The sequence below is a fragment of the Lampetra fluviatilis genome, chromosome 59 (assembly GCF_964198595.1).
Source record: "Lampetra fluviatilis chromosome 59, kcLamFluv1.1, whole genome shotgun sequence".
In the NCBI taxonomy this organism is placed as follows: domain Eukaryota; kingdom Metazoa; phylum Chordata; class Hyperoartia; order Petromyzontiformes; family Petromyzontidae; genus Lampetra; species Lampetra fluviatilis.
In genome coordinates, this window is record NC_136333.1 from 2,564,171 (window position 1) to 2,588,835 (window position 24,665).

General features: G+C 56.7%; 1 protein-coding gene and 1 pseudogene across 2 annotated transcripts in view; one reads left to right on the top strand and one right to left on the bottom strand.

The window, feature by feature from the left end:
• The first annotated feature begins 6,462 nt into the window (after positions 1-6,462).
• On the top strand, positions 6,463-14,910 carry LOC144950693 (tumor necrosis factor alpha-induced protein 8-like protein 1; annotated as a pseudogene). Its single transcript, XR_013640394.1, has 4 exons — positions 6,463-6,656; positions 10,424-10,660; positions 11,979-12,107; positions 13,761-14,910. The product of XR_013640394.1 is annotated as a tumor necrosis factor alpha-induced protein 8-like protein 1 (transcript).
• A 616-nt stretch (positions 14,911-15,526) lies between these two features.
• Positions 15,527-24,665, bottom strand: part of PBXIP1 (PBX homeobox interacting protein 1) — a 49,680-nt gene continuing 40,541 nt past the window's right edge. The window contains exons 7-8 of the mRNA XM_078880860.1: positions 23,155-24,275; positions 15,527-22,503 (exon numbers count right to left, since the gene is read on the bottom strand). Coding sequence (XP_078736986.1) covers positions 22,446-22,503; positions 23,155-24,275 — 1,179 coding nt within the window. The 3' untranslated portion in view covers positions 15,527-22,445. The remainder of the gene's footprint in view (positions 22,504-23,154; positions 24,276-24,665) is intronic.

The following is a 24,665-nucleotide window of genomic DNA, read 5'->3' on the forward strand; positions in this document are numbered from 1 at the left end:
ACACTGCAGAACAGGGGGAGATCATACAAATTAAACTCCCTCTCTAGAACAGGGGGAGATCATACCAATGCATTTCCACTCATAGAGACCCATAGAGACTCATGGAAAATCTTAGCGACCCTTAGAGACGCACGGATGCATAGGGACTTGTAAAGACTTACAATGCCCTAATTAAAATAGATATTGGGGGGGGGGGGTGTAGACACATGGAGGGGACACACCCTCCCCCAATATTCAAATATGCTCAAAATGTCCCCCCCAAAATATTGCTATAAAAAAATTGCTATGCTATGTAAATAAAAACAATTTGCTAAACCTTGGCCACAATATCTGGACTTTTCTTCATATAAATCAACGCGTAGATTTCTGTTCATATGATTGCGGTTATGGTTGTACTTTATTAATCCCTAATCTCTGCCATTACGTACAATGAAACAAGAAATGGTAGAAAAAAAAAGGTAAAAACAGAGCAATGTAATACAATACACTATTAGACATTATTGTAGAAACATATCCCATGTGTTAGTTAATTTTTTTAATATTTTAGGCAGGAAATTAGTTTTCAAATGTAGATATTTTTCTGGGTTGGGACCCCCAGACACCCTGGAAGATTTGGTCCCCCGCCCCCCCAATGTTGACTCCTTTGCTACGGCCTTGCCTAAACCCACACCCCCTGTGGAACTGCTATTGGGGAACACACCCACACCCCCAGCTGCTGCTGCTGTAAGTGGGATATCAAAGCAGCAGCAGCATCGCCTCCTCGACTGCAAAAAAAAACTCGACAAGACCCTCCTCTAGACACAACAACAACGGAGTGCTGAGACTCGGTGGAGGCTATTCCTGGTAGAGGTTGGCGGGGAAGTGGAATTAATATTAATATAATTATTTTTTTTGCACAAAACCAGAGGCTTCCGCAGATTTCCGTGGACGGAGCAGAGTTTATCGGCAACGTTTCCGGCCCAGACCACCCCCACCACCATCCCCCCCCCAGCACCATCCCCCCCACCACCCTCCCCCCCTCCCACCACCACCCCCTCCCACCACCACCCTCCCCCCACCACCCTCTCCCCACCACCCCCACCACCATCCCTCCCCCCCTCCCACCACCACCCTCCCCCCACCACCCTCTCCCCACCACCACCATCCCCCCACCACCATCCCCCCCACTACCACCACCCTCTCCCTACCACCATCCCCCCCACCACCATCCCCCCCCCACCACCATCCCCCCCCCCAGCACCTCTCCCGCCCCCCACGCAAGGCCACGCGTGACGACACAGCCCCCCCCACCACCCCAAACCCGAGCTCAAGGCCCCCCCCCCGCCGCCCCCCCCCAACTGTCACTCACAGCAAGGGACACGCCCACGCGCCTGCAGCGTGCTCCACGCGTCTTTCGAGCACGTACGGTGCGAAAGAAGTTCAACGTACACACTGCCCATAGACTCACACTACCCATAGACTCACACTACCCATAGACTCAACACTACCCATAGACTCAACACTGCCCATAGACTCAACACTGCCCATAGACTAACACTGCCCATAGACTAACACTGCCCATAGACTCAACACTACCCATAGACTCAACACTGCCCATAGACTAACACTGCCCATAGACTCACACTACCCATAGACTCACACTACCCATAGACTCAACACTACCCATAGACTCAACACTGCCCATAGACTAACACTGCCCATAGACTAACACTGCCCATAGACTCAACACTGCCCATAGACTCACACTACCCATAGACTCAACACTACCCATAGACTCAACACTGCCCATAGACTCAACACTGCCCATAGACTAACACTGCCCATAGACTCAACACTACCCATAGACTCAACACTGCCCATAGACTCAACACTGCCCATAGACTCAACACTACCCATAGACTCAACACTGCCCATAGACTCAACACTACCCATAGTCTCAACACTGCCCATAGACTCAACACTGCCCATAGACTCAACACTACCCATAGACTAACACTGCCCATAGACTAACACTGCCCATAGACTCAACACTGCCCATAGACTAACACTGCCCATAGACTAAACACTGCCCATAGACTAACACTGCCCATAGACTAACACTGCCCATAGACTAACTCTGCCCATAGACTAACACTGCCCATAGACTAACACTGCCCATAGACTAACACTGCCCATATACTAACACTGCACATAGACTCAACACTGCACATAGACTCAACACTGCCCATAGACTAACACTGCCCATAGACTAACACTGCCCATAGACTAACACTGCCCATAGACTAACACTGCCCATAGACACAACACTGCCCATAGACTAACACTGCCCATAGACTAACACTGCCCATAGACTAACACTGCCCATAGACTAACACTGCCCATAGACTCAACACTGCCCATAGACTAACACTGCCCATAGACTCAACACTGCCCATAGACTAACACTGCCCATAGACTAACACTGCCCATAGACTAACACTGCCCATAGACTAACACTGCCCATAGACTCAACACTGCCCATAGACTAACACTGCCCATAGACTCAACACTGCCCATAGACTAACACTGCCCATAGACTAACACTACTCATAGACTCAACACTGCCCATAGACTCAACACTGCCCATAGACTCAACACTGCCCATAGACTAACACTGCCCATAGACTCAACACTGCCCATAGACTAACACTGCCCATAGACTCAACACTGCCCATAGACTAACACTACCCATAGACTCAACACTGCCCATAGACTCAACACTGCCCATAGACTAACACTGCCCATAGACTAACACTACCCATAGACTAACACTGCTCATAGACTCAACACTGCCCGTAGACTAACACTGCCCATAGACCCAACACTGCCCATAGACTCAACACCTCCGATTAACACGGTTGACTACGTACGGTGCAAACGAAGTTCAACATACAGGACGTGCATTGCGGCCCCGCAATTAATTTCCTCCCGTCGCGTATCAATGTAAATGTCAATTGTCCAAAATACATTTTGGGGGTCAACCCTCCTTGTCGGATCTCGATTCAAATTTGAGAAAAATTTAAACACATTCCTGCGGAGGGAGCTGGTAGGAACGTTGGGTTGCTCGGTCAATGGCCAGGGTCAACGGCGGCGTGGTGTATTCCGCAAATATGGCCGACTGTGAGGGCGGGCACAAGCCGGCGTGAGTAGGTTAAACGTTGAGTTTTATAAGGGCACCACGGGGTGACCAGCCCCTCCCCACCCAGCCCCACCCCACCCTCCCCACCCAGTCCCTCCCCACCCAGCCCCTCCCCACCCTCCCCACCCAGCCCCTTCCCACCCTCCCCTACCCACCCAGCCCCACCCTCCTCACCCAGCCCCTCCCCACCCTCCTCACCCAGCCCCTCCCCACCAGCCCCTCCCCACCCTCCCCTCTCCACCCAGCCACACCCCTCCCATGTTTGTATGCACGACGGACGGACACAATAATCCTCTGTGGGCTGGTGTAACCAGGAGGTTCCTACCAGTATAAAAGTTCCTAAAATTACTGTTGTTACATTGTATTTTATAGCTTTATTTTGTCGATTTCGAAAAGATATTATTAAGCCATTTTTCTTCGTGGAAGTGCAGAGTTGGCCTGATAACTTGAATCTAAATTGTCTTATGGTTGTTATTGTCTGACTTGCATCACACTGGGATTTTTGCACACAGCGTTGTAATGCGGTGGTTTTTTGTTTTTCTGGAAGATTTGCTGGTTTATCCCAGGATGTTTCTGTTGCGCGTCGTCGCTTTAAGATGTTTTCTCTTTCGATTTAAAGCTTTCATGACTGCAGGGATTCATCTTCTTGGTTCTTTCGGTGAAGTCACGTAGAATGGAAATAATAAAAGAATAAAAATAAAATATTTATATTAATAATAAAATAATTCTCACCGGCACGTAATGCGAACACCGCATTACGTACCGGTTGAGAATTATTTAATGTTTTATTTTTATTATTTTATTATTTTCCTTCTACGTGACTTTACCGAAAGAACCAAGAAGATTATTTTATTATGTTTCATTTGATGTATTTTATTATTTCCATTCTACGTGATTTTACCGAAAGAACCAAGAAGATGTTTTCTCTGTTCATGTTTTTGTTTGTTGCGGTTGCACCTGACTCGAGCCGCATGGCTCACAGGGCTATACCTAATCAATGAACCTTGAACTTGATTCGACTTTAACAATCATCCAAGCTCTGTGATTCTCCCTCCCCCCCTCCGCGCGTCTCTCTCGCTATATATATCTAGAGGTGTGCTCGGCCAATGCATGAGTGGTTTACACGTGGATGGAGTATCCCGGAGTAACCTGGAGAAAAATTAACCCGTTAAAACAAAGTTTTTCACTATAAATCCTTTATATGCGTGGCGGCTAGAGTCCTCTCGTCCTCTGGCTTGAGATGGCTGCCACCTATGGGTCAGATGATTGCCTGCCACCATTAAGCAATTGGTAATTAAATATAGAAATTTTTTTCACGAAAATAAATTGTCACGCACAACGAGTCTGTGTGCAAAATGTCAGCTCGATTGGATCACGGGAAGAGGGTTAAAAAAACGACCGAAAGATTTACACGGTCGTAAGCGCGCAAGCAAGCAAGCAAGTGAACTTAATATAAAGGATTTAAAAACCCACGCGTGTCTGCGAGGGGGAAACACTCTATCCCCATACATGCCGGCCACGTGGAGGCCACCGTGTTGCTGTAGCCGCCTCCTCCTGGCAGAGCCACGTGTACGGCTCTATCCTTGACGCCCACCCACGTGGAAGAGTTGTAACAGATGGAGCTCAGAGGCTCCGCGCGTCTCGTGAGCGTCTTTCTGTGGCGCAAAGTTGACCACGGGGCCAATCACTGGCGAGTCCGAGGGACCCCCCCCCGCCCCGCCCCTCCCCCCCGCCCTCCCCCCCGCCCCCCGCCATCCTCCCAGCCCCACCGCCTTCCTCCCCGCCTCATCACCACCGTCACCCCCATCATCATCACCACCACCACTACTATCATCATCACCCCCATTATCATCACCACCATCACCACCACTACTATCATCACCCCCCCCCCCCATCACCACCATCACACCCCATCATCATCATCACCACCGTCACCCCCATCATCATTACCACCACCACTACTATCATCATCACCCCCATCATCATCACCACCACCACCACTACTATCATCATCATCACCATCACACCCCCATCATTATCATCACCACGTTTACCCCTATCATCATCACCACCACCACTACTATCATCATCACCACCACCATCACACCCCCATCATCATCACCATCGTCATCACCACCACACCCCCATAATCATCATCACCACCGTCACACCCTCATCATCATCATCATCATCACCCCATCATCCCCATCATCACCCCCCCGCATCATCACCATCGTCTTCACAACCACACCGCCATCATCATCACCACCACCGTCACCCCCATCATCATCACACCCCCATCATCATCACCATCACCACCATCACACCTTCATAATCATCACCACCACCACACCCCCGTCACCATCAACAACCCACGGGTCACACCCAGATCGTAATCATCATGCGAACTATCTTCAGAAAACGTGTCGAGATTAATATTGCGTGTAGCCGCGTGTGTGTGTAGCTGTGTGTGTGTAACCCTGTGTGTGTAGCTGTGTGTGTAGCTGTGTGTGTGTAGCTGTGTGTGTAGCTGTGTGTGTAACCCTGTGTGTGTGTAGCTGTGTGTGTGTAGCTGTGTGTGTGTAGCTGTGTGTGTGTAACCCTTTGTGTAGCTGTGTGTGTGTGTAGCTGTGTGTGTGTAGCTGTGTGTGTGTAACCCTGTGTGTGTAGCTGTGTGTGTAGCTGTGTGTGTGTGTAGCTGTGTGTGTGTGTAGCTGTGTGTGTGTAGCTGTGTGTGTGTAACCCTTTGTGTAGCTGTGTGTGTGTGTAGCTGTGTGTGTGTAGCTGTGTGTGTGTAACCCTGTGTGTGTAGCTGTGTGTGTAGCTGTGTGTGTGTGTAGCTGTGTGTGTGTGTAGCTGTGTGTGTGTAGCTGTGTGTGTGTAACCCTGTGTGTGTAGCTGTGTGTGTGTAGCTGTGTGTGTAGCTGTGTGTGTAGCTGTGTGTGTGTAGCTGTGTGTGTGTGTAGCTGTGTGTGTGTAGCCGTGTGTGTGTATATAGCTGTGTGTGTAGCTGTGTGTGTGTGTGTGTGTAGCCCTGTGTGTGTGTAGCTGTGTGTGTGTGTAGCTGTGTGTGTGTGTAGCTGTGTGTGTGTAGCTGTGTGTGTAGCCGTGTCTGGTCAACGTGTAGCTGTCAATCATCGGCGAGTTCATAGTTACACCCCAAGCAGCGGTGGTGGTGGGTGGCTGGTGGTGGCGGTGGTGGTGGTGTCACCCTCTGTGGTGAGGTTGTGGTGGTTATAGTGGTGGTGGGTGGATGGTGGTGGTGTCACCCTCTGTGGTGGCTGGTTGTGGTGGTTATTGTGGTTGTGGCGGGTGGCTGGTGGTGGTGGTGGTGGCTGGAATTCATTATCGCGAGGACACGACCAGGGAGGGGGCTGTCGCTGCTGTTGGGACCGATTATTCTTCTTGGTGGTGTTGGTGTTGAAAGTCGCATTTCTGTAAATGGACACCGGATTGCTGCTGCTGGACTCCGCTGATGGTGAGTTCGCTTGTGTGTGTGTCTGTCTGTGTGTGTGTGTGTCTGTCTGTGTGTCTGTCTGTGTGTGTGTGTCTGTCTGTGTCTGTGTGTGTGTGTCGTGTGTGTGTCTGTCTGTGTGTCGTGTGTCTGTGTGTGTCTATCTGTGTGTGTTTGTCGTGTGTGTGCCATGTCTGTGTGTGTGTGTCTGTGTCTGTCTGTGTGTGTCGTGTGTGTGTCTGTGTGTGTGTCGTGTGTGTGTCTGTGTCTGTCTGTGTGTGTCTGTGTGTGTCTCTGTGTGTGTGTGTCTGTGTGTGTGTGTTCTAGATTTGAAGCTTTCGTGACTGCAAGGATTTAGTTTTTTTTTCTTTCAGTAAAGTCACGTAGGTCTGTGTTTGTGGCGTGTGTGTGTGTGTCGTGTGTGTGTCTGTGTGTGTCTATCTGTGTGTGTGTCGTGTGTGTCTGTGTCTGTGTGTGTGTCTGTGTGTGTCTGTTCTAGATTTGAAGCTTTCGTGACTGCAAGGATTTAGGTTTTTTTTCTTTCAGTAAAGTCACGTAGGTCTGTGTCTGTGTTTTCGTCGTGTGTGTGTGTGTGTCGTGTGTGTGTCTGTGTGTGTCTGTGTTTGTGTCGTGTGTGTGTGTGTCGTGTGTGTGTCTGTGTGTGTCTGTGTTTGTGTTGTGTGTGTGTGTGTCGTGTGTGTGTCTGTGTGTGTCTGTGTTTGTGTCGTGTGTGTGTGTGTCGTGTGTGTGTCTGTCTGTGTGTCTGTGTGTGTCTATCTGTGTGTGTCGTGTGTGTGCCATGTCTGTGTGTGTGTCGTGTGTGTCTGTGTGTGTCGTGTGTGTCTGTGTGTGTCTGGGTGTGTATATGTGTGTCTGGGTGTGTGTCATGTCTGTCTGTGTGTATATGTGTGTCTCTATGTATGTGTGTGACTAGTGTGTGTGTCGTGTCTGTGTGTCGTGTGTGTGTCTGTGTGTCGTGTCTGTGTGTCGTGTGTGTGTCTGTGTGTCGTGTCTGTATGTGTGTCGTGTGTGTGTCGTGTGTCTGTGTGTCTGTGTGTATGTGTGTCTGTATGTGTGTGTGTCTGTGTGTATATGTGTGTTTCTATGTATGTGTGTGTGTCTGTGTGTATATGTGTGTCTCTATGTATGTGTGTGTGTCTAGTGTATGTGTCGTGTCTGTGTGTCGTGTCTGCGTGTGTCGTGTCTGTATGTGTGTCTGTGCGTGTGTCGTGTGTCTGTGTGTATGTGTGTCATGTATGTGTGTCTGTGTGTATGTGTGGCTGTATGTGTGTGTGTATGTGTGTCTGCGTGTCTGTGTGTCGTGTCTGTGTGTGTGTCGTGTGTGTGTCGTGTGTGTCTGTGTATGTGTGTCTGTATATGTGTGTGTGTCTGTATGCATGTGTATGTGTGTCGTGTGTGTGTCGTGTGTCTATGTGTATGTGTGTCTGTATGTGAGTCTGAATGTATGGGTGTGTGTCTGTATGTGTGTCGTGTCTGTGTGTCGTGTCTGCGTGTGTCGTATGTGTCTGTGTATGTGTGTCTGTCGTGTCTGTGTGTGTGTCGTGTGTGTGTCTGTGTGTCGCGGGGAGCGGTGGTGTAGTGGTTAGCGCTACGCTGCGCTACGAACCCGGCGAAGCGAGTTCGATTCCCGCTCACGGCCACTAACGCCGGTGACGATCCTGGGTCTCCCCTAGGTCGACTCAGCCTCAAATGAGTATCCGGTGCATAAACATCGCTATCGGGGAGACAAAGGCGGCCGGGCGTGGTGCCGGCCACCCACCCCCTCGTGTGCCGCTGTGCCGGCCTTGGCAGGCGCTGGCTAACCGCACTTGCCTAAAAAGCCTGTGAAGGCTACACGGGGGATCTTTGTCTTTGTGGGGAGCGGTGGCGCAGCGGTTAGCGCTGCTCTGCGCTACAAATCCAGCAATGGAGCCTCGTTCCATTCCCGCTCACGAACAATGATTGCGTGCGCCGATTTATCTGTACCGGTGAGTGGCCACCACCTAGGTCGACCCAGCCTTAAAACAGATTGCCTGGTTGCGGTGTGTAAAATAGCACAGGGGAGACAAAGGCGGCCGGGCGTGGTGCTGGCCACCCGCCCCCTCGTGTGCCACTGTGCCGGCCTTCATAGGTGCTGCTGCTCGCTTACAGCACTTGCCCCGGCAGTCTGCCAAAGGCTACACGGGGGATCTTTGTCTTTGCACGCGTTCGACGCGCGCGCGGCAACGGGAAGGAAACCCCCCACTGTGTGCGAGGGGGGAACACGCGATCCCCACATTATCTCTGTCTCGGCGTGAGTCAGAGAAAGAGAGAAGTGGTCACGCGCCTTCACAGGACTTTCGAGATGGTGGTCTCTGTGTTTGTCTCTCTCTCTCTGTTTCCCTGACGTGGCGGTGAGATGTTGACTACCTCGCCTGGTACGCAGGAGGTCGTGGGTTCGATCCCGACCCTGACACCTGCTGCTGTATTTGGAGTTTGCGTGTCTCTCTCTCTCTCATCATCATCACGGTGGCTAGGAAATGTTAACTACCTCGCCTGATATACAGGAATTCGTGGGTTCGATCCCGACCCTGGCGCCTCCTGCTGTATATTTGGAGTTTGCGTGTCTCTCTCTCATCATCATCACGGTGGCTAGGAGATGTTAACTACCTTGCCTGGTACGCAGGAGGTCGTAGGTTCGATCCCGACCCTGACGCGTGCTGCTATATTTGGAGTTTGCGTGTTTCTCTCTCTCCGCGTGATTTTTCTCCGGGTCCTCTGGTTTTTCCCTCCAAATTTTTAAAATCAGCATCGCGCGTTCAAAGTGTTTGGCCACAGCTATAATAAATGTCCACACGATGGTGATGATGGTGATGATGGTGGTGATGGTGATGGTGGTGATGATGGTGGTGATGATGGTGGTGATGATGGTGGTGATTATGATGGTGATGATGGTGGTGATGGTGGTGATGGTGATGGTGGTGATGATGATGGTGGTGATGATGGTGATGATGGTGGTGATGATGGTGATGATGGTGATGCCCCCCCTCTCTCCCTGCCCCCCCCTCTCTCCCTGCCCCCCCCTCTTTCCCTGCCCCCCCCCTCTCTCCGCCCCCGCCCTCTCTCCCTGCCCCCCCTCTCTCCGCCCCCCCCCTCTCTCCCTGCCCCCCCTCTCTCTCCGGCCCCTCTCTCTCCCTGCCCCCCCTCTCTCCCTGCCCCCCCCTCTTTCCCTGCCCCCCCCTCTCTCCGCCCCCGCCCTCTCTCCCTGCCCCCCCTCTCTCCGCCCCCCCCTCTCTCCCTGCCCCCCCTCTCTCCGCCCCCCCCTCTCTCCGCCCCCCCTCTCTCTCCGGCCCCTCTCTCTCTCTGCCCCCCCTCTCTCCCTGCCCCCCCCCTCTCCCTGCCCCCCTCTCTCCGCCCCCCCCTCTCCCTGCCCCCCTCTCTCCCTGCCCCGCCTCTCTCCGCCCCCCCCTCTCTCCCTGCCCCCCCTCTCTCCCTGCTCCCCCCTTCTCTCTCTGCCCCCCCCCTCTCTCTCTGCCCCCCCCCTCTCTCTGCCCCCCCCTCTCTCTCTGCCCCCCCTCTCTCTCTGCCCCCCCCCCTCTCTCTGCCCCCCCCCTCTCTCTCTGCCCCCCCCTCTCTCTGCCCCCCCCTCTCTCTCTGCCCCCCCCTCTCTTTGCCCCCCCTCTCTCTCTGCCCCCCCCTCTCTCTGCCCCCCCTCTCTCTGCCCCCCCCTCTCCCTACCCCCCCTCTCTCTGCCCCCCTCTCTCCCTACCCCCCCCTCTCTCTGCCCCCCCCCCCCCACCTCGCACGTCCAGAGCCGCTGGACGGCTTCAGCGCCCGCCATCTCGCGCTGCGAGTGCAGAGCAAGCTGCAGGGCAAGTGCGGCGGGGGGAGCGGGGGGCGGGGGGGGGGGCCCCCCCTCCCCCTCCTCTGCCCCCCCCCCGCTCGTGGACGAGGCTGCGGCCGCGGCTCTGGACGCGCTGTACCGTGTGGCGCGGGACACCTCGGGCAGCCAGAAGCGAGCGCAGCGGCTGCTCAAAGACCTCGTCAAGGTGGGTAGCGGGGGGGGGGTCACCTGCTGGGCGACAGGGATGTCCTCTGGCTCCCACATTTTTTGACATCTATTTTGACCGCGTAGTTCGTGAAGCCTTCAATAGCTGTACCCGGGGGAATTTCCATCTGGTACAGATGGAATGGGAGGCTGATCGATGCCCTGGGTGCGGTCGAGGGATGGCGCCCTATTGGTCAACCACGTTATGTATGCCGATGATTTGGTAATAGCTGCTCGTTCAGAGGAGGAGTTGGAGACCCCGCTGCTTTTTAGACTGGAGCGTGCCACTAAGAGGTGGGGCCTTACCATCAGCCCCACCAGAACTAAGCACCTGCCTGGGTATTTTGTACCATCGGACACTCAACCCCCACAACTCCCAATCGGCGATGGGGCAGTTGTGGAGAGAGTGGAGAGTTTCCCAAACCTGGGCAGTGTGCTTATGACCGGCTCCAGTTTAACAGCAGAGGTCTCACTCCGAATCAGTCGAGCGGCAATATCTTTTCATCGGTTGCGTAACGCTGTGTGGAAGCTACCTGGTCTGTCGCTCCGCACGAAGCTTCAGGTCTTCTCGGCCACAGTCATTCCCTCCCTTCTCTACGCTTGCGAAACGTGGATCCCCCTAATGGAGCATCTTCGCCGGTTGGAAACATTTAGGCTGGCCTGCCTACGATCCATCCTGGGTTTAACCAGGCTGGATTGTGTGAGGAGCTCACAAGTCCTTGAAAGATCTGGGCAAAGCCCCATCGGTGAGCTCCTCCCGCAGGCAAGGCTGCGTTGGCTGGGTCATGTAGCCCGCATGCCCAGCCACCGCATGCCCAATCAGCTTTTGTTCGGTCGGATCGAGGGGGCTAAACGGGCGCGGCACGGGCTAGAGAAGTGATGGAGTGATGCGGTACAGGAGGACGTGGAGCTGAGTGGACTTGCCGATGACTGGTACCAGCGGTGTCAAGATCGGCCTCTGTGGAGGAGGCTCGTGAAGGACGCTACTGGGCAGTTGGAGGCAGTCGCCCTCCAACAACAACGGAGGGCGGAGGAGCGACGCTCACAACACGAGCGGAGCGCCGGGTGGCTAAAGCACAGCAAGTTGGCACAGTAGGGGGCACAGGTGGTGCATCAGCCAGTCATCTCGGTCATCTCAGTCAGTCGACCCGTGGCACTTGCTGGGTCTGCCCCGTGACCTCCTGCCAGCGGGCGTTCGACACTTCACGTGGCCTCAAGGTGCACATGGCCTGGCACAAGCGTCGTGGTGACGTCACCGCCACTTAGTCGAATGGCGGTTGTTGTTGTTGTTGTGGTGTATGTGTGGTGCTGCCCGCCAGCTGGTGGTGACGGTTGGTCTCCTGTCCCGGAGCGGGCGACTCGCCGAGACGCCCGAGGCCGCGGCCGAGGTCCAGCGGCTCAAGGGTCACGTGAGGCGAGCCGCCATGACGGCACTCAGCTTCTACCAGGTGAGCGCTGAGTGGTGAGCGCTGAGGAGCGGTGGTGAGTGGTGAGCGGTGAGGAGTGGTGAGCGGTGAGGAGTGGTGAGCGGTGAGTGCATCTCACCCGCACTCACCACCCACCAGGGTGAGTGGTGAGTGCTGAGTGCATCTCATCCGCATTCAGCACCTACCAGGTGAGTGGTGAGTGGTGAGGAAGTGGTGAGCGGTGAGTGGTGAGCGGTGAGGAGTGGTGAGTGCACCTCACCCGCACTCAGCACCTACCAGGTGAGTGGTGAGTGGTGAGCGGTGAGTGGTGAGTGCATCTCACCCGCACTCAGCTCACACCAGGTGAGTGGTGAGCGGTGAGGAGTGGTGAGTGCACCTCACCCGCACTCAGCTCACACCAGGTGAGTGGTGAGCGGTGAGGAGTGGTGAGTGGTGAGTGCACCTCACCCGCACTCAGCTCACACGTGGTGAGTGGTGAGCGGTGAGGAGTGGTGAGTGCACCTCACCCGCACTCACCACCCACGTGGTGAATGGTGAGCGGTGAGGAGTGGTGAGCGGTGAGTGCATCTCACCCGCACTCAGCTCACACCAGGTGAGTGGTGAGGAGTGGTGAGTGCACCTCACCCGCACTCAGCACCCACCAGGGTGAGTGGTGAGTGGTGAGCGGTGAGTGGTGAGTGGTGGGTGCATCTTACCCGCACTCACCACCACGTGGTGAGTGGTGAGCGGTGAGGAGTGGTGAGTGCATCTCACCCGCACTCAGCTCACACCAGGTGAGTGGTGAGGAGTGGTGAGTGGTGAGTGCACCTCACCCGCACTCAGCACCCACCAGGGTGAGTGGTCAGTGGTGAGCGGTGAGTGGTGAGTGCATCTCACCCACACTCACCACCACCCACGTGGTCAGTGGTGAGTGGTGAGCGGTGAGAGGTGAGTGGTGAGCGGTGAGTGCACCTCACCCACACTCACCACCCACCAGGGTGAGTGGTGAGTGGTGAGTGCATCTCACTCACCACCACCCACGTGGTGAGCGGTGAGTGGTGAGCGGTCCCCACCGATCGAGGGACTGAGCCTTCATCTGCGCTACTCGCTGAAGGCACTTGCCCCAACAGTCTGTTAGAGGCTGTACGGGGGAGCTTTGTCCCTTTGACTTGGTGAGCGCTGACACTGATGCTTGTTCTTGCTGCTACTGCTGCTACTACTGCTGCTACTGCTGCTACTACTGCTGCTACTACTGCTGCTACTGCTGCTACTCCTGCTGCTGCTACTGCTGCTATTACTGCTACTACTGCTGCTACTGCTACTACTGCTGCTACTACTGCTGCTACTACTACTACTCCTGCTACTACTGCTACTACTGCTGCTACTACTGCTGCTACTACTGCTACTACTGCTGCTACTACTGCTGCTACTGCTGCTACTACTGCTGCTACTACTGATGCTTGTTCTTGCTGCTACTCCTGCTACTACTGCTACTACTGCTGCTACTACTGCTGCTGCTACTACTACTACTCCTGCCACTACTACTACTCCTGCCACTACTACTACTACTCCTGCCACTACTACTACAACTCCTGACACTGCTACTACTACTGCCACTACTACTACTCCTACGACTCCTGCCACGACTCCTGCCGCCACTGCTCCTACCGCGTGCCGCCGCGTGCCCGCTCGCAGGTGGACTTCACGTTCGAGCGCGAGGTGCTGGCCGCGCTGCTGGCGCCCTGCGCCGCCTCGCTGGGGGCCCTGCTGCCGGCGGGCCACGGCGGCCGCGTGGCCCGCGCCTTCCGCGCCCTCGGCCGCTCCAGAGCTGCTGTTCCGCGCTCTACGACCCGGGCGGCCCACACCGGCGCGGCCTCGCCAAGATGTGCGAGGCCATCGACGGCCTGCTCGACCGCGGGATCCTGTGACCGGCCGCCCCCCCCCCCCCCCCGGCCCCCCGACCCCGTGCCTCCGAAGGCCTCGGCCTCGTGTCATCGAGGGACTGCTGGGTCTTCGGACTGTATGACCCCCCCCATCGAAGACCTGCTGGATCACGTGACCCCCGTGCCATCGAAGGCCTGCCGGACCATGACCCCGCCTAACTCCCGAGCCATCGAAGGCCTGCTGGATCACGTGACCCCTGTGCCATGAAAGACCTGCTGGACCATGACCCCGCGTGACCCCCGTGCCATCGAAGGCCTGCCGGACTGTGACACTGCGTGACCCCCGTGCCATCGAAGGCCTGCTGGACCATGACCCTACCTGACCCCCGTGCCATCGAAGGCCCGCTGGACAGCCTTGCTAGGCTCCACAGGGGGGCACCCTGTACATGCCACGTGTGTACATGAGAACACTGCGTGTGTGTGTGTGTCTGTGTGTGTGTATGTCTGTGTATGTCTGTGTGTGTCTGTGTGTGTCTATGTGTCTCTGTGTCTGCGTGAGTGTCTGTGTGTGTGTCTGTGTGTGTCTGCGTGTGTGTGTCTGCGTGTGTCTGTGTGTGTGTATGTGTGTGTCTGTGTGTCTGCGTGTGTGTGTGTATGTCTGTGTGTCTGTGTGTGTCTGTGTGTGTCTGCGTGTGTGTGTGTGGGGAGCGGAAGCCGAGCGGCGAGCGCGCTGCGTGACGAGCCCAGCGACCTGAGTTCAATTCCCGCTCACGGCCACCACCAGCACCGGTGGCGATCATTCCGAACCGGTCCTGGGCCTCCCCTAGGCCGACCCAGCCCCAAATGAGTTCCTGGCACGGTGTGTAGTCAAACATCGCCACTGGGGGAGACAAAGGCGGTCGGGCGTGGTGCCGACACCCCCCCCACCCCCCTCGTGTGACGTGCCGGTCTTTAGCAGGTGCTCGCCCAAGGCACTCGCCCCTAAAGTATTTTGAGGCTATACGGGGCATCTTTGTCTTTGTGTGCGCACGTGTGTGTGCATGTGTGTGTGCGTGTCTGTTCGGCCGGATCGAGGGGGATAAAAGGGCGCGGCACGGGCTAGAGAAGAGATGGAGTGATGTGGTACAGGAGGACGTGGAGCTGAGTGGACTTGCCGATGACTGGTACCAGCGGTGTCAAGATCGGCCTCTGTGGAGGAGGCTCGTGAAGGACGCTGCTGGGCAGTTGGAGGCAGTCGCCCTCCAGCAACAACGGAGGGCAGAGGAGCGACGCTCACAACAGCGAGCGGAGCGCCGGGTGGCTAAAGCACAGCAAGTTGGCACAGTAGGGGGCACAGGTGGTGCATCAGCCAGTCGTCTCGGTCATCTCAGTCAGTCGACGAGTGGCACCTGCTGGGTCTGCCCCGTGACCTCCTGCCAGCGGGCGTTCGACACTTCACGTGGAAGCCTCAAGGTGCACATGGCCTGGCACAAGCGTCGTGGTGACGTCACCGCCACCGAGTGGCGAATGGCGGTTATTGTTGTTGTTGTGTGTCTGGAGGCAAGTTGCTAGAAGACGAATGCGGGGTGGGCGGCGGGCGGCGTTTCCGCTAATTTGTTATTGCGATTTATTTAGGCCATCAGGAAGAGTCCACACCTCGCGTGCGTGGGGAGGGGAGGGGAGGGGGAGAAAAACAACAACAACGCGAATGACCCCCGGCAACACGCGGCCGACGCCGCTCGCGAGATGGGCACGCGGACTTCGGATGAACGCGGCGATCGCTTCGCCGAATGCGGCCGCAGCACCCGCAGATACCAACGGGTTGCGCCCCCCAAACCCACCCCCCCCTCCAAGCTCTGCGGTCCCCTACGTACGAAAGGTGTCCACGGCCCGGTTAACGACGAGTGTTGTTTAATTCTAGATTTGAAGCTTTCGTGACTGCAAGGATTCACACTCTTAGTTCTTTCGGTAAAGTCACCACGTAGGTAAAAAATGAAATTAAAATTAATAAAAAATAAAACTCACGACGTTTCGGAGGCAACACAAGTCTCCGTCATCAGGTGGGACCGTCACAGCCAGATTTGCTGCATCAAGTGCGTGTTGTTTACGCACGTGGCAGAGGAGGAAACCGGTGCAACCCGGAGAAAATCCGCGAGCGAGCGAGTAAAAGAGGGGAGGGAGGGAGCAACGCTCTATCCCTCCCCTCCGCTCCCCGTGCAGACGGAAACAGGTGCTGGTCCTGCATTGTGTTTGCTGTGAGTCGCTCTTCTCCTGCCACGAGAGACCAGGGGAAGGGTGACACGGCTCTTCCACGGCACCCAACCCGCGGCTAAAGGAAGGGAGGGAGGGAGGAGGAGGGGGAGGTGGAGTTTAATCAACATCGGTTTTTTTGGCGGAGCAACAATGCAGCGGTCAGCGCTACGCCGCCGCTACGAACCCGGCGACCCCGGGTTCGATTCCCGCTCACGGCCAACACCGGTGACTTTTATGTGAACCGGTGCTGGGCCTCCCCTAGGTCGACTCAGCCACCACCAGGGAGTCAAAGGCGGCCGTGTATTATTCCCGCCTGCATAGGTGCTACTCGCTAACTGCACTTGCCCCAACAGGCTGGTCAAGGCTACACGGGGGATCTTCGTCTGTTCTTTGCATCCACCCGCACCCCCCTCGCTCGCCGCTGCCCCCCACAGTGCTGGACTATGGATGGGGCGGCTGCTTGCCAGCAGAGTAGCCGCCACCACCACCGCCACCACCACCAACCACAACCAACCACAACCACCACCACAACCAACCACCACCACCAACCACAACCAACCACAACCACCACCAACCACAACCAACCACAACCACCACCACCAACCACAACCAACCACAATCACCACCACCACCAACCACAACCAACCACCACCAACCACAACCACCACCACTAACCACAACCAACCACAACCACCACCACCACCAACCACAACCAACCACAAACCACAACCAACCACCAACCACCAACCACAACCACCACCAACAACCACCAACCACAACCACCACCAACCACCACCAACCACCACAACCAACCACCCGGTTATAATTAACAACATAACTCAGTAGTAGTAGCAGCAGCAGTAGTGGGTGAAGTGTAAGAGGGGGGAGTTCCCCTATTCACCAGCGGAATCCGATCGCAACCCCCCCCCGCCCCTCTGGGCTGCCGTTTTGAAGGACGAAAACTTTCAGAATCGTAATCAGAATATTTATACGCCGGAGGAATCCGATGAGCTACAAAGCTCAGTCAGGGCCCCCCCCCCCGCCCCCCCGCCCCCAGCCAAAGTTGTTAACACGGAATAAGCCGGTAGATGATTTTCAGAATCCGTTCGGGGTGGCGGTGGTGGTGGATGTGTGTGGGGGGGTGTGTGGGGGTGTGTGGGGTGTGTGTGTGGGTTTGTGTGAATGTGTGTGTGGGGTGTGTGTGGGTGTGTCTGGGTGTGTGTGGATGTGTGTGGGGGGTGTGTGTGGGTGTGTGTGTGGGTGTGTGTGGGTGTGTCTGGGTGTGTGTGGATGTGTGTGGGGGGTGTGTGTGGGTGTGTCTGGGTGTGTGTGGATGTGTGTGTGGGGTGTGGGTTTGTGTGTGTGTGGGGGGGGTGTGGGTGTGTGGGGTGTGTGGGGTGTGTCTGGGTGTGTGTGGATGTGTGTGGGGGGTGTGTGTGGGTGTGTGTGGATGTGTGTGGGGGGTGTGTGTGGGTGTGTCTGGGTGTGTGTGGATGTGTGTGTGGGGGGTGGGTTTGTGTGTGTGTGGGGGGGGTGTGGGTGTGTGGGGTGTGTGTGGGTGTGTCTGGGTGTGTGTGGATGTGTGTGGGGGGTGTGTGTGGGTTTGCGTGGGTTTGTGTGGGTTTGCGTGGATGTGTGTGGGTTTGTGTGGATGTGTGTGTGGGGTGTGTGTGGGTTTGTGTGGATGTGTGTGTGGGGTGTGTGTGGGTTTGTGTGGGTGTGTGTGGGGTGTGTGTGTGGGTTTGCTGGCGTTCTCTAAGGAAATTCTAGGAAGTGAGATTGTTTGGTGGGGGGGGGGAAAAAGTTTTGGGAGTTAAAAATAAAAAATTAATCCGCCCCTCCCCCCCCTCCCTCCCGACTTGTTTGAGGAACTTTGCACAAGCGGCTATCTGGGGGGGGAGTGCGGGGGGCACCTGGGAAGATGCACCATGGCAACAATCCTCTACGATCGGCTGCTGAAAAACGAAATACATCAACGGCGTGATGACGACGATGATGACGACGACGATGCTTATTGCCGGATTATTTTTTTTAGCATGGCGCCGTTTCCAGGCGCGACGCCGTTTCCAGGCGCGACGCCGTTGCTAGGCGCGGCGCCGTTGCTAGGCGCGGCGCCGTTGCTAGGCGCGGCGCCGTTGCTAGGCGCGGCGCCGTTGCTAAGCTCCGTTGCTAGGCGCGGCGCTGTAGCCAGGCGCGGCGCCGTTGCCAGGCGCGGCGCCGTTGCTAGGCGCGCGTTGTTTTGAAGCGTTTTCTGAGCGCTCGACGACGAACTACTTTCTTACTTCTTGAGCCGCGCGGCTGAGCGGTACGGCGATGCAGCTCGTGACAAAGTTACGCGGCGGTGGCGGCGGCGGCGGCGGCCCTCGGTGTATCCGTCTCGCCATCTCACCGCGCGTGCCCAGTAGCCCACCGCATCTTGCCGAGTTTTTATATCAAATCGTTATTTACGGGGAAAACAACTTTCGCTTCACGCAGTTTTTTCGCCCGACGCGGCACTTTTCAGGCACGCGTCCACTTACGACTGCTGCGGTAAACCCAGGACTTGCTGTACAGTTTTAGCCAAACGGGTTACAAGGGCAGGGACTCATCGACTTACGAACATTCGACTTACGAACATTTGACTTAAGAACTTTCAGAGATACGAACAAACCCGTCCATACGTCCAGTTGCCGGTTCGGACCGAGAGTCGTAAGTTCAACCGCGCGCGCAATGCAATAGATGGCGGTGGTGGCGGCATCTACATCGGCAGAACGTGAAGAACCGCTGGCGTTTACATCTACAGGAGATTATACAACTTGTAAAGCCATTCTCCATGCTGACTGTACGTACCGTACAACATATTTGGGGTCGTCAGGAGTAAAGTTGGACTTACGAACAAATCCACTTACAAACAAAACTCTAGAAACCAACTCGTTCCTAAGTAGAGTCCCTGCCAAAATATCCCACGTCACACGCTCCATACGTGCGAGTCTCTCCCCCCCTCACTCGCGGATTCCAATAAAGGCTGCGGCTCGAACCACGGAGGTTTTGATTTCCCGGTGAATGTTGCGAGCAATCGTCGCCGGAAATGGCTGCCGCGAAATTCCCCCCTCCCCCCCCCACCAACTAGAGGGCAACGTTCCGTTCAGATCACGAGGTTCACACTCGCTCGTACCCAGATACGACCCAAATACGTACAACAGCAAAAACTGCGGCTTCAAAATCCCGCTTTGATGGATGCCAACAGAAAGGCTTCCGTCCGACTGATCGCTCCTCTTGATAATTACGGTGGTGGACCGAGCGACTGGCTACTGGCTGATGATTAAAGAGGCTAATAAGTGAATGTCACCTCCCTAACGACTTGTACCCATCCCTCATCACCTAGGCAACCAGTACTAGGCCTGGCCCATCCCTAATCACCTAGGTAACCAGTACTAGGCCTGGCTCATCCCTAATCACCTAGGTAACCAGTACTAGGCCTGGTCCATCCCTCATCACCTAGGTGACCAGTACTAGGCCTGGTCCATCCCTCATCACCTAGGCAACCAGTACTAGGCCTGGTTCATCCCTAATCACCTAGGCAACCAGTACTAGGCCTGGCCAATCCCCAATCACCTAGGCAACCAGTACGAGGCCTGGTCCATCCCTAATCACCTAGGTAACCAGTACGAGGCCTGGTTCATCCCTAATCACCTAGGCAACCAGTACTAGGCCTGGTTCATCCCTAATCACCTAGGCAACCAGTACTAGGCCTGGTCAATCCCCAATCACTTGGCAACCAGTACGAGGCCTGGTCCATCCCTAATCACCTAGGTAACCAGTACGAGGCCTGGCTCATCCCTAATCACCTAGGTAACCAGTACGAGGCCTGGTCCATCCCTCATCACCTAGGTAACCAGGACTAGGCCTGGCTCATCCCTAATCACCTAGGCAACCAGTACTAGGCCTGGCCCATCGCTAATCACCTAGGCAACCAGTACTAGAGGCCTGGCCCATCCCTAATCAGTCTCACGCCCCCATCACCCAGCCTCACGGTGCAAGGCCCCGGGCGCGCGTGGACGTAAAGAACAACAACAAAACACCACCAAACACCGCCTGTGACGACGATACCACGCGGCGCTCGCTTCGCCCGCACGTGTCGCTACCGGCGCCGCGTAAATATATAAATGTGTCTAGATTTTAAGCTTTCGTGACTGCAAGGATTCATACTCTTAGTTCTTTCGGTAAAGTCACCATGTAGGTAAAAAATGAAATTAAAATTAATAAAAATAAAACAATAAAATCACGACGTTTCGGAGGCAACACAAGTCTCCGTCATCAGGTGGGACCGTGACAGCCTGCTGCATCAAGTGAAGCAGCAAATCTGATTTTTTTTTATGCAGCAAATCTGGCTGTGACGGTCCCACCTGATGACGGAGACTTGTGTTGCCTCCGAAACGTCGTGATTTTATTGTTTTATTTTTATAAATTTTAATTTAATTTTTTACCTACGTGACTTTACCGACAGAACTAAGAGTATATAAATGTGTCGTTAAACCCGCCATCACACGGCACGGCCAACAACTAGTGAGGGTTGTCACGTGAACACAACGCGGCTAATTCGTCGCTAGTCCAGCACGCCAGTACGTTGGCACGTGCTGTTCACAAGCCCTCACTACTCGGCCGTGTCGGGTGGTGGCGGGTTTAAAGGCACGCACTAATATAAAGCCCACGTGGTTAAACAGACAGACAATAATAATTATTATTATAATTTTAAATAAAAGTGCTCTCACAGAAACTACTCCATCTGGAGGAGAGAGGAGGGGAGGGGGGGAAACACAACAGCAGCAATCGTCATCCCCTACTGGGAAGGAGGAAAAAAAGTGAACTAATAATCGTTGACAGGAGCCTCCTGATGAAGGAGTCTCGATAACCGGTGAGGCTTTGCCGGACAAAACAAGCTTAGTAAATTATCATCACAACGACAACAACAATAATGACGTTAACGATCATCTGTGGCAGCCTTGTGCCACGAGATCACACCGCCAATACCAAAGTGTACTTCTCCTCGGCTTGACGTCCATTCTTGTGGATTGAAAAGGCAACGTGGTGGTGGGGGGAGGGGGGAGGTGGAGGGGGTGGGAGATTGGGCGACGTTAATTAGCTTCGCAATTTCGCGATGGACAACCTCGCTCTCACGCCGGCCGACCTGACCCTCTGCCCTCTACCCACGCACACTTACCAAGCTGGACAGAGACACCAGCTGTGGCACTATCCCTGAACCCACGTGGTCAACCAGACCCTCTACCCACGCACACTTACCGAGATGACCAGAGACACCAGCTGTGCCACTATCCCAGAGCCCACGTGGTCAACCAGACCCTCTACCCACGCACACTCACCAAGCTGGCCAGAGACACCAGCTGTGCCACTATCCCTGAACCCACGTGGTCAACCAGACCCTCTACCCACGCACACTTACCACGCTGGCCAGAGACACCAGCTGTGCCACTATCCCTGAACCCACGTGGTCAACCAGACCCTCTACCCACGCACACTTACCACGCTGGCCAGAGACACCAGCTGTGCCACTATCCCTGAACCCACGTGGTCAACCAGACCCTCTACCCACGCACACTTACCAAGCTGGCCAGACACCAGATGTGCCACTATCCCTGAAACCACGTGGTCAACCAGACAACCCATCCCCCTGCCCTGCCCGTAGGGTCTATCGACATCACCAACCCGCTTGCCCAGCGTTCGTCACAACCACACCGGCGAACCAGAATCACCGACCGCACGCCGATTCACGAAGCGCACCAGCCGACCGAACACACGAGCACGTAGAGTGACCCACAGTGGCCGAGCAGGGCTCTGTAGCTGACACCCCCTTAAACCCGGGATCCGAACCCTAACCCCCATCCTGCAGTGGCTGACCTGTGCCTACCGCACCCACAACCACCCCCCCCCCCACCACCCTCCAACCCCTTCGAAAATTGTTGGGTCACTTTTGGTGGTATTATCATCATCGTCGTCGTCGTCGTCATCATCATCATCATCATCAGCCGTGATTAACGCACAGCTGGATGAAAGCCGCCCCTACGCGACGCCGCGATGGGATGGGTGCTTTAAATCTCTCTCGCTCTCTCCACCCTGCTAGGGCAAGCCCAGGGTCAGGTCAAGAGGTCGCGCTGTTGTTCTAAGGCAAGGCGTCTAGCCGAGGGTGAGGAGGGTGAGGAGGGTGGGGAGGTGAGGAGGGTGAGGAGGAGGTGAGAGACGCGCGAGCAGCCAGGGCGTCAGCCCTCCGCTAGCGTCCTCTTGACTTGGTGTCCGCCTCCCCCCTGGTTCTTTGCTTCTTCGCTTTCCTGCGGAGAGAGAAAGACGAGACATCTGAGACGGGCGCTCAACTCCCGGCCACAATCATCCCCAGCGATGACAAATCCCCTTCAAAGCCACTCGATTGGGATCACAACAAAGATCCCCTGACCCCCCCCACCGTGCAGCCTTGACAGACCGAAGGCCGGCACCTACGAAGGCCGGCACTGTGGCACACGAGGGGGTGGGTGGCCAGCGCCACGCCCGGCCGCCTTTGTCTCCCCAACGGCAATGTTTGCACACCGACCGAGGGGAGGCCCAGGACCGATTCGGATAATCACCGCCGGTGTTGGCCGTGAGCGGGAAGCGCAGAGCGGTAACCGCTGCACCACCGCTCCCAACCACCGCCGGCGCCACTAAGTGGGGGTGAAGCCACCATAACGCCGGTGCCAGGCCAGGTGCACTTTGAGGCCATCACACAAAGTGTCGAAGGCTCAGCCGCTGGCAGGAGGTCCACGGGACGGACCCGGCGGGTGCCACGGGTGGGGGGGGTGGGGGAGGGGTGGGGGGGGGGGGGGGGGTGGAGGGGGTGGGGGGGGGTGGGGGAGGGGTGGGGGGGGTGGAGGGGGTGGGGGGGGGTGGGGGGGGGTGGGGGGGGGTGGGGGGGGTGGAGGGGGTGGGGGGGGGGGCCCGCCGCTCACTTCGAGCGCTCGTAGTCCTCGTCGCCGAGCAGCCCGCGGAAGAGGAAGTCGTCGAACTCCTCGCCGAGGTCGTCGTCGTCGAGGTAGCCGAGCTCCTGCTGCGCGTGGTCCTCCAGGAAGTGCTCCACGGCCTCCACAAAGTCGCGGAAGAGCGCCCGCTCGTGCGCAAAGAGGCCCGTGGCGGGCGAGAAGTAGGGTGCCACGCGCCGGTCCAGCGCCTCCCAGCCCTGGAAGCCCCGCAGCCTGTCGGCGTAGGCCTTGAGCAGCGGGGCGAAGTCGCCGGCGCTCACGGGGCCCCGCGACTTGCCGAAGAGGCGCAGGAACTCCTGGGCGGCGCAGGCCTCCACGCCGCTGCAGTTCTCGGGGGCACGCACGTGGAACCGCTTCTCCTGCTTCTCCCGCTTCTCCCGCTCCTGCTTCTCCCGCTTCTCCGCCCCCCGGTCGCTATCCTCGTGCGCGGGGGGCGACCGCTGCTTGCCGTGACGCTCGCTCCGGGCGGCTCCGCGTCCCTCGGGGCCGTGACGCTTCTTCTGCTCGCCGCGGTCGCCCCTCTCGTCGCGGCGGCCTTCGTGCGGACGCGCCGACGCCCCTCCGCCACCACCGCCCTTGCCGGGCTTCCCCGGCGCTCGCCGTCCCTCCCCGCCGCCCCGTCGCGAGCCGTCCGGGGAATCGCCGCCCGACCGCGGCCGCCCGGCCCGCTGGCCGGCCTCGCCGCCTTCCCCCGGGGAGCGCCGGCGATGCGGAGGCCTCGCGGGGCGCGCGGGGCCGGCCTCGGGAGCCTGCGGCGTCGCCCCGCGTGACGCGCCACCTCCTGCTCCTGCTTCTGCTGCTTCTGCTTCTTCTTCTGCTTCTTCTTCTCCCTCCGATTCGTCGGAATCCGAGACGTTCGCGTCTTCGGCGGCGCCGGCGGCGTCACCCCCCTCAGGGTCGCCCGGCCGCTCGTCGCCCGCCAACTTGGGGCCTCTCCGTGCGGCGACATCCAAGAGACGTGAACGCCCCTCCTCCTCCTCCTCCGACGACGACGACGCCGACGACGCCGACTCAGGTGCCCCCGGCTCCGGTGGCAGCGCCGGCTCCGCCACGTCCGGCTCACCACCGCCAAAGATGTTCCACCAGTAGGTCTGAAGCGGCAGAAAGGCAAGGTTCGTCATCACCACCACCAGCATATCCACCACCTCCACCACCGCCACCAGCAGCATATCCACCACCTCCTCCACTACCACCACCACCACCTCCACCACCTCCACCACCTCCACCACTACCACCACCATATCCACCACCTCTTCCACTACCACCACCACCACCTCCACCACCTCCTCCACCACCACCACATCCACCACCACCACCACCACCACCCCTACCATATCCACCATATCCTCCACCACCACCATATCCACCACCTTCACATTCACCACCACCATCACCACCATCACCACCATCATCATCACCATCACCACCATCATATTCACCACCATATCTACCACCACCATCACCACCACACCGACGTTCTC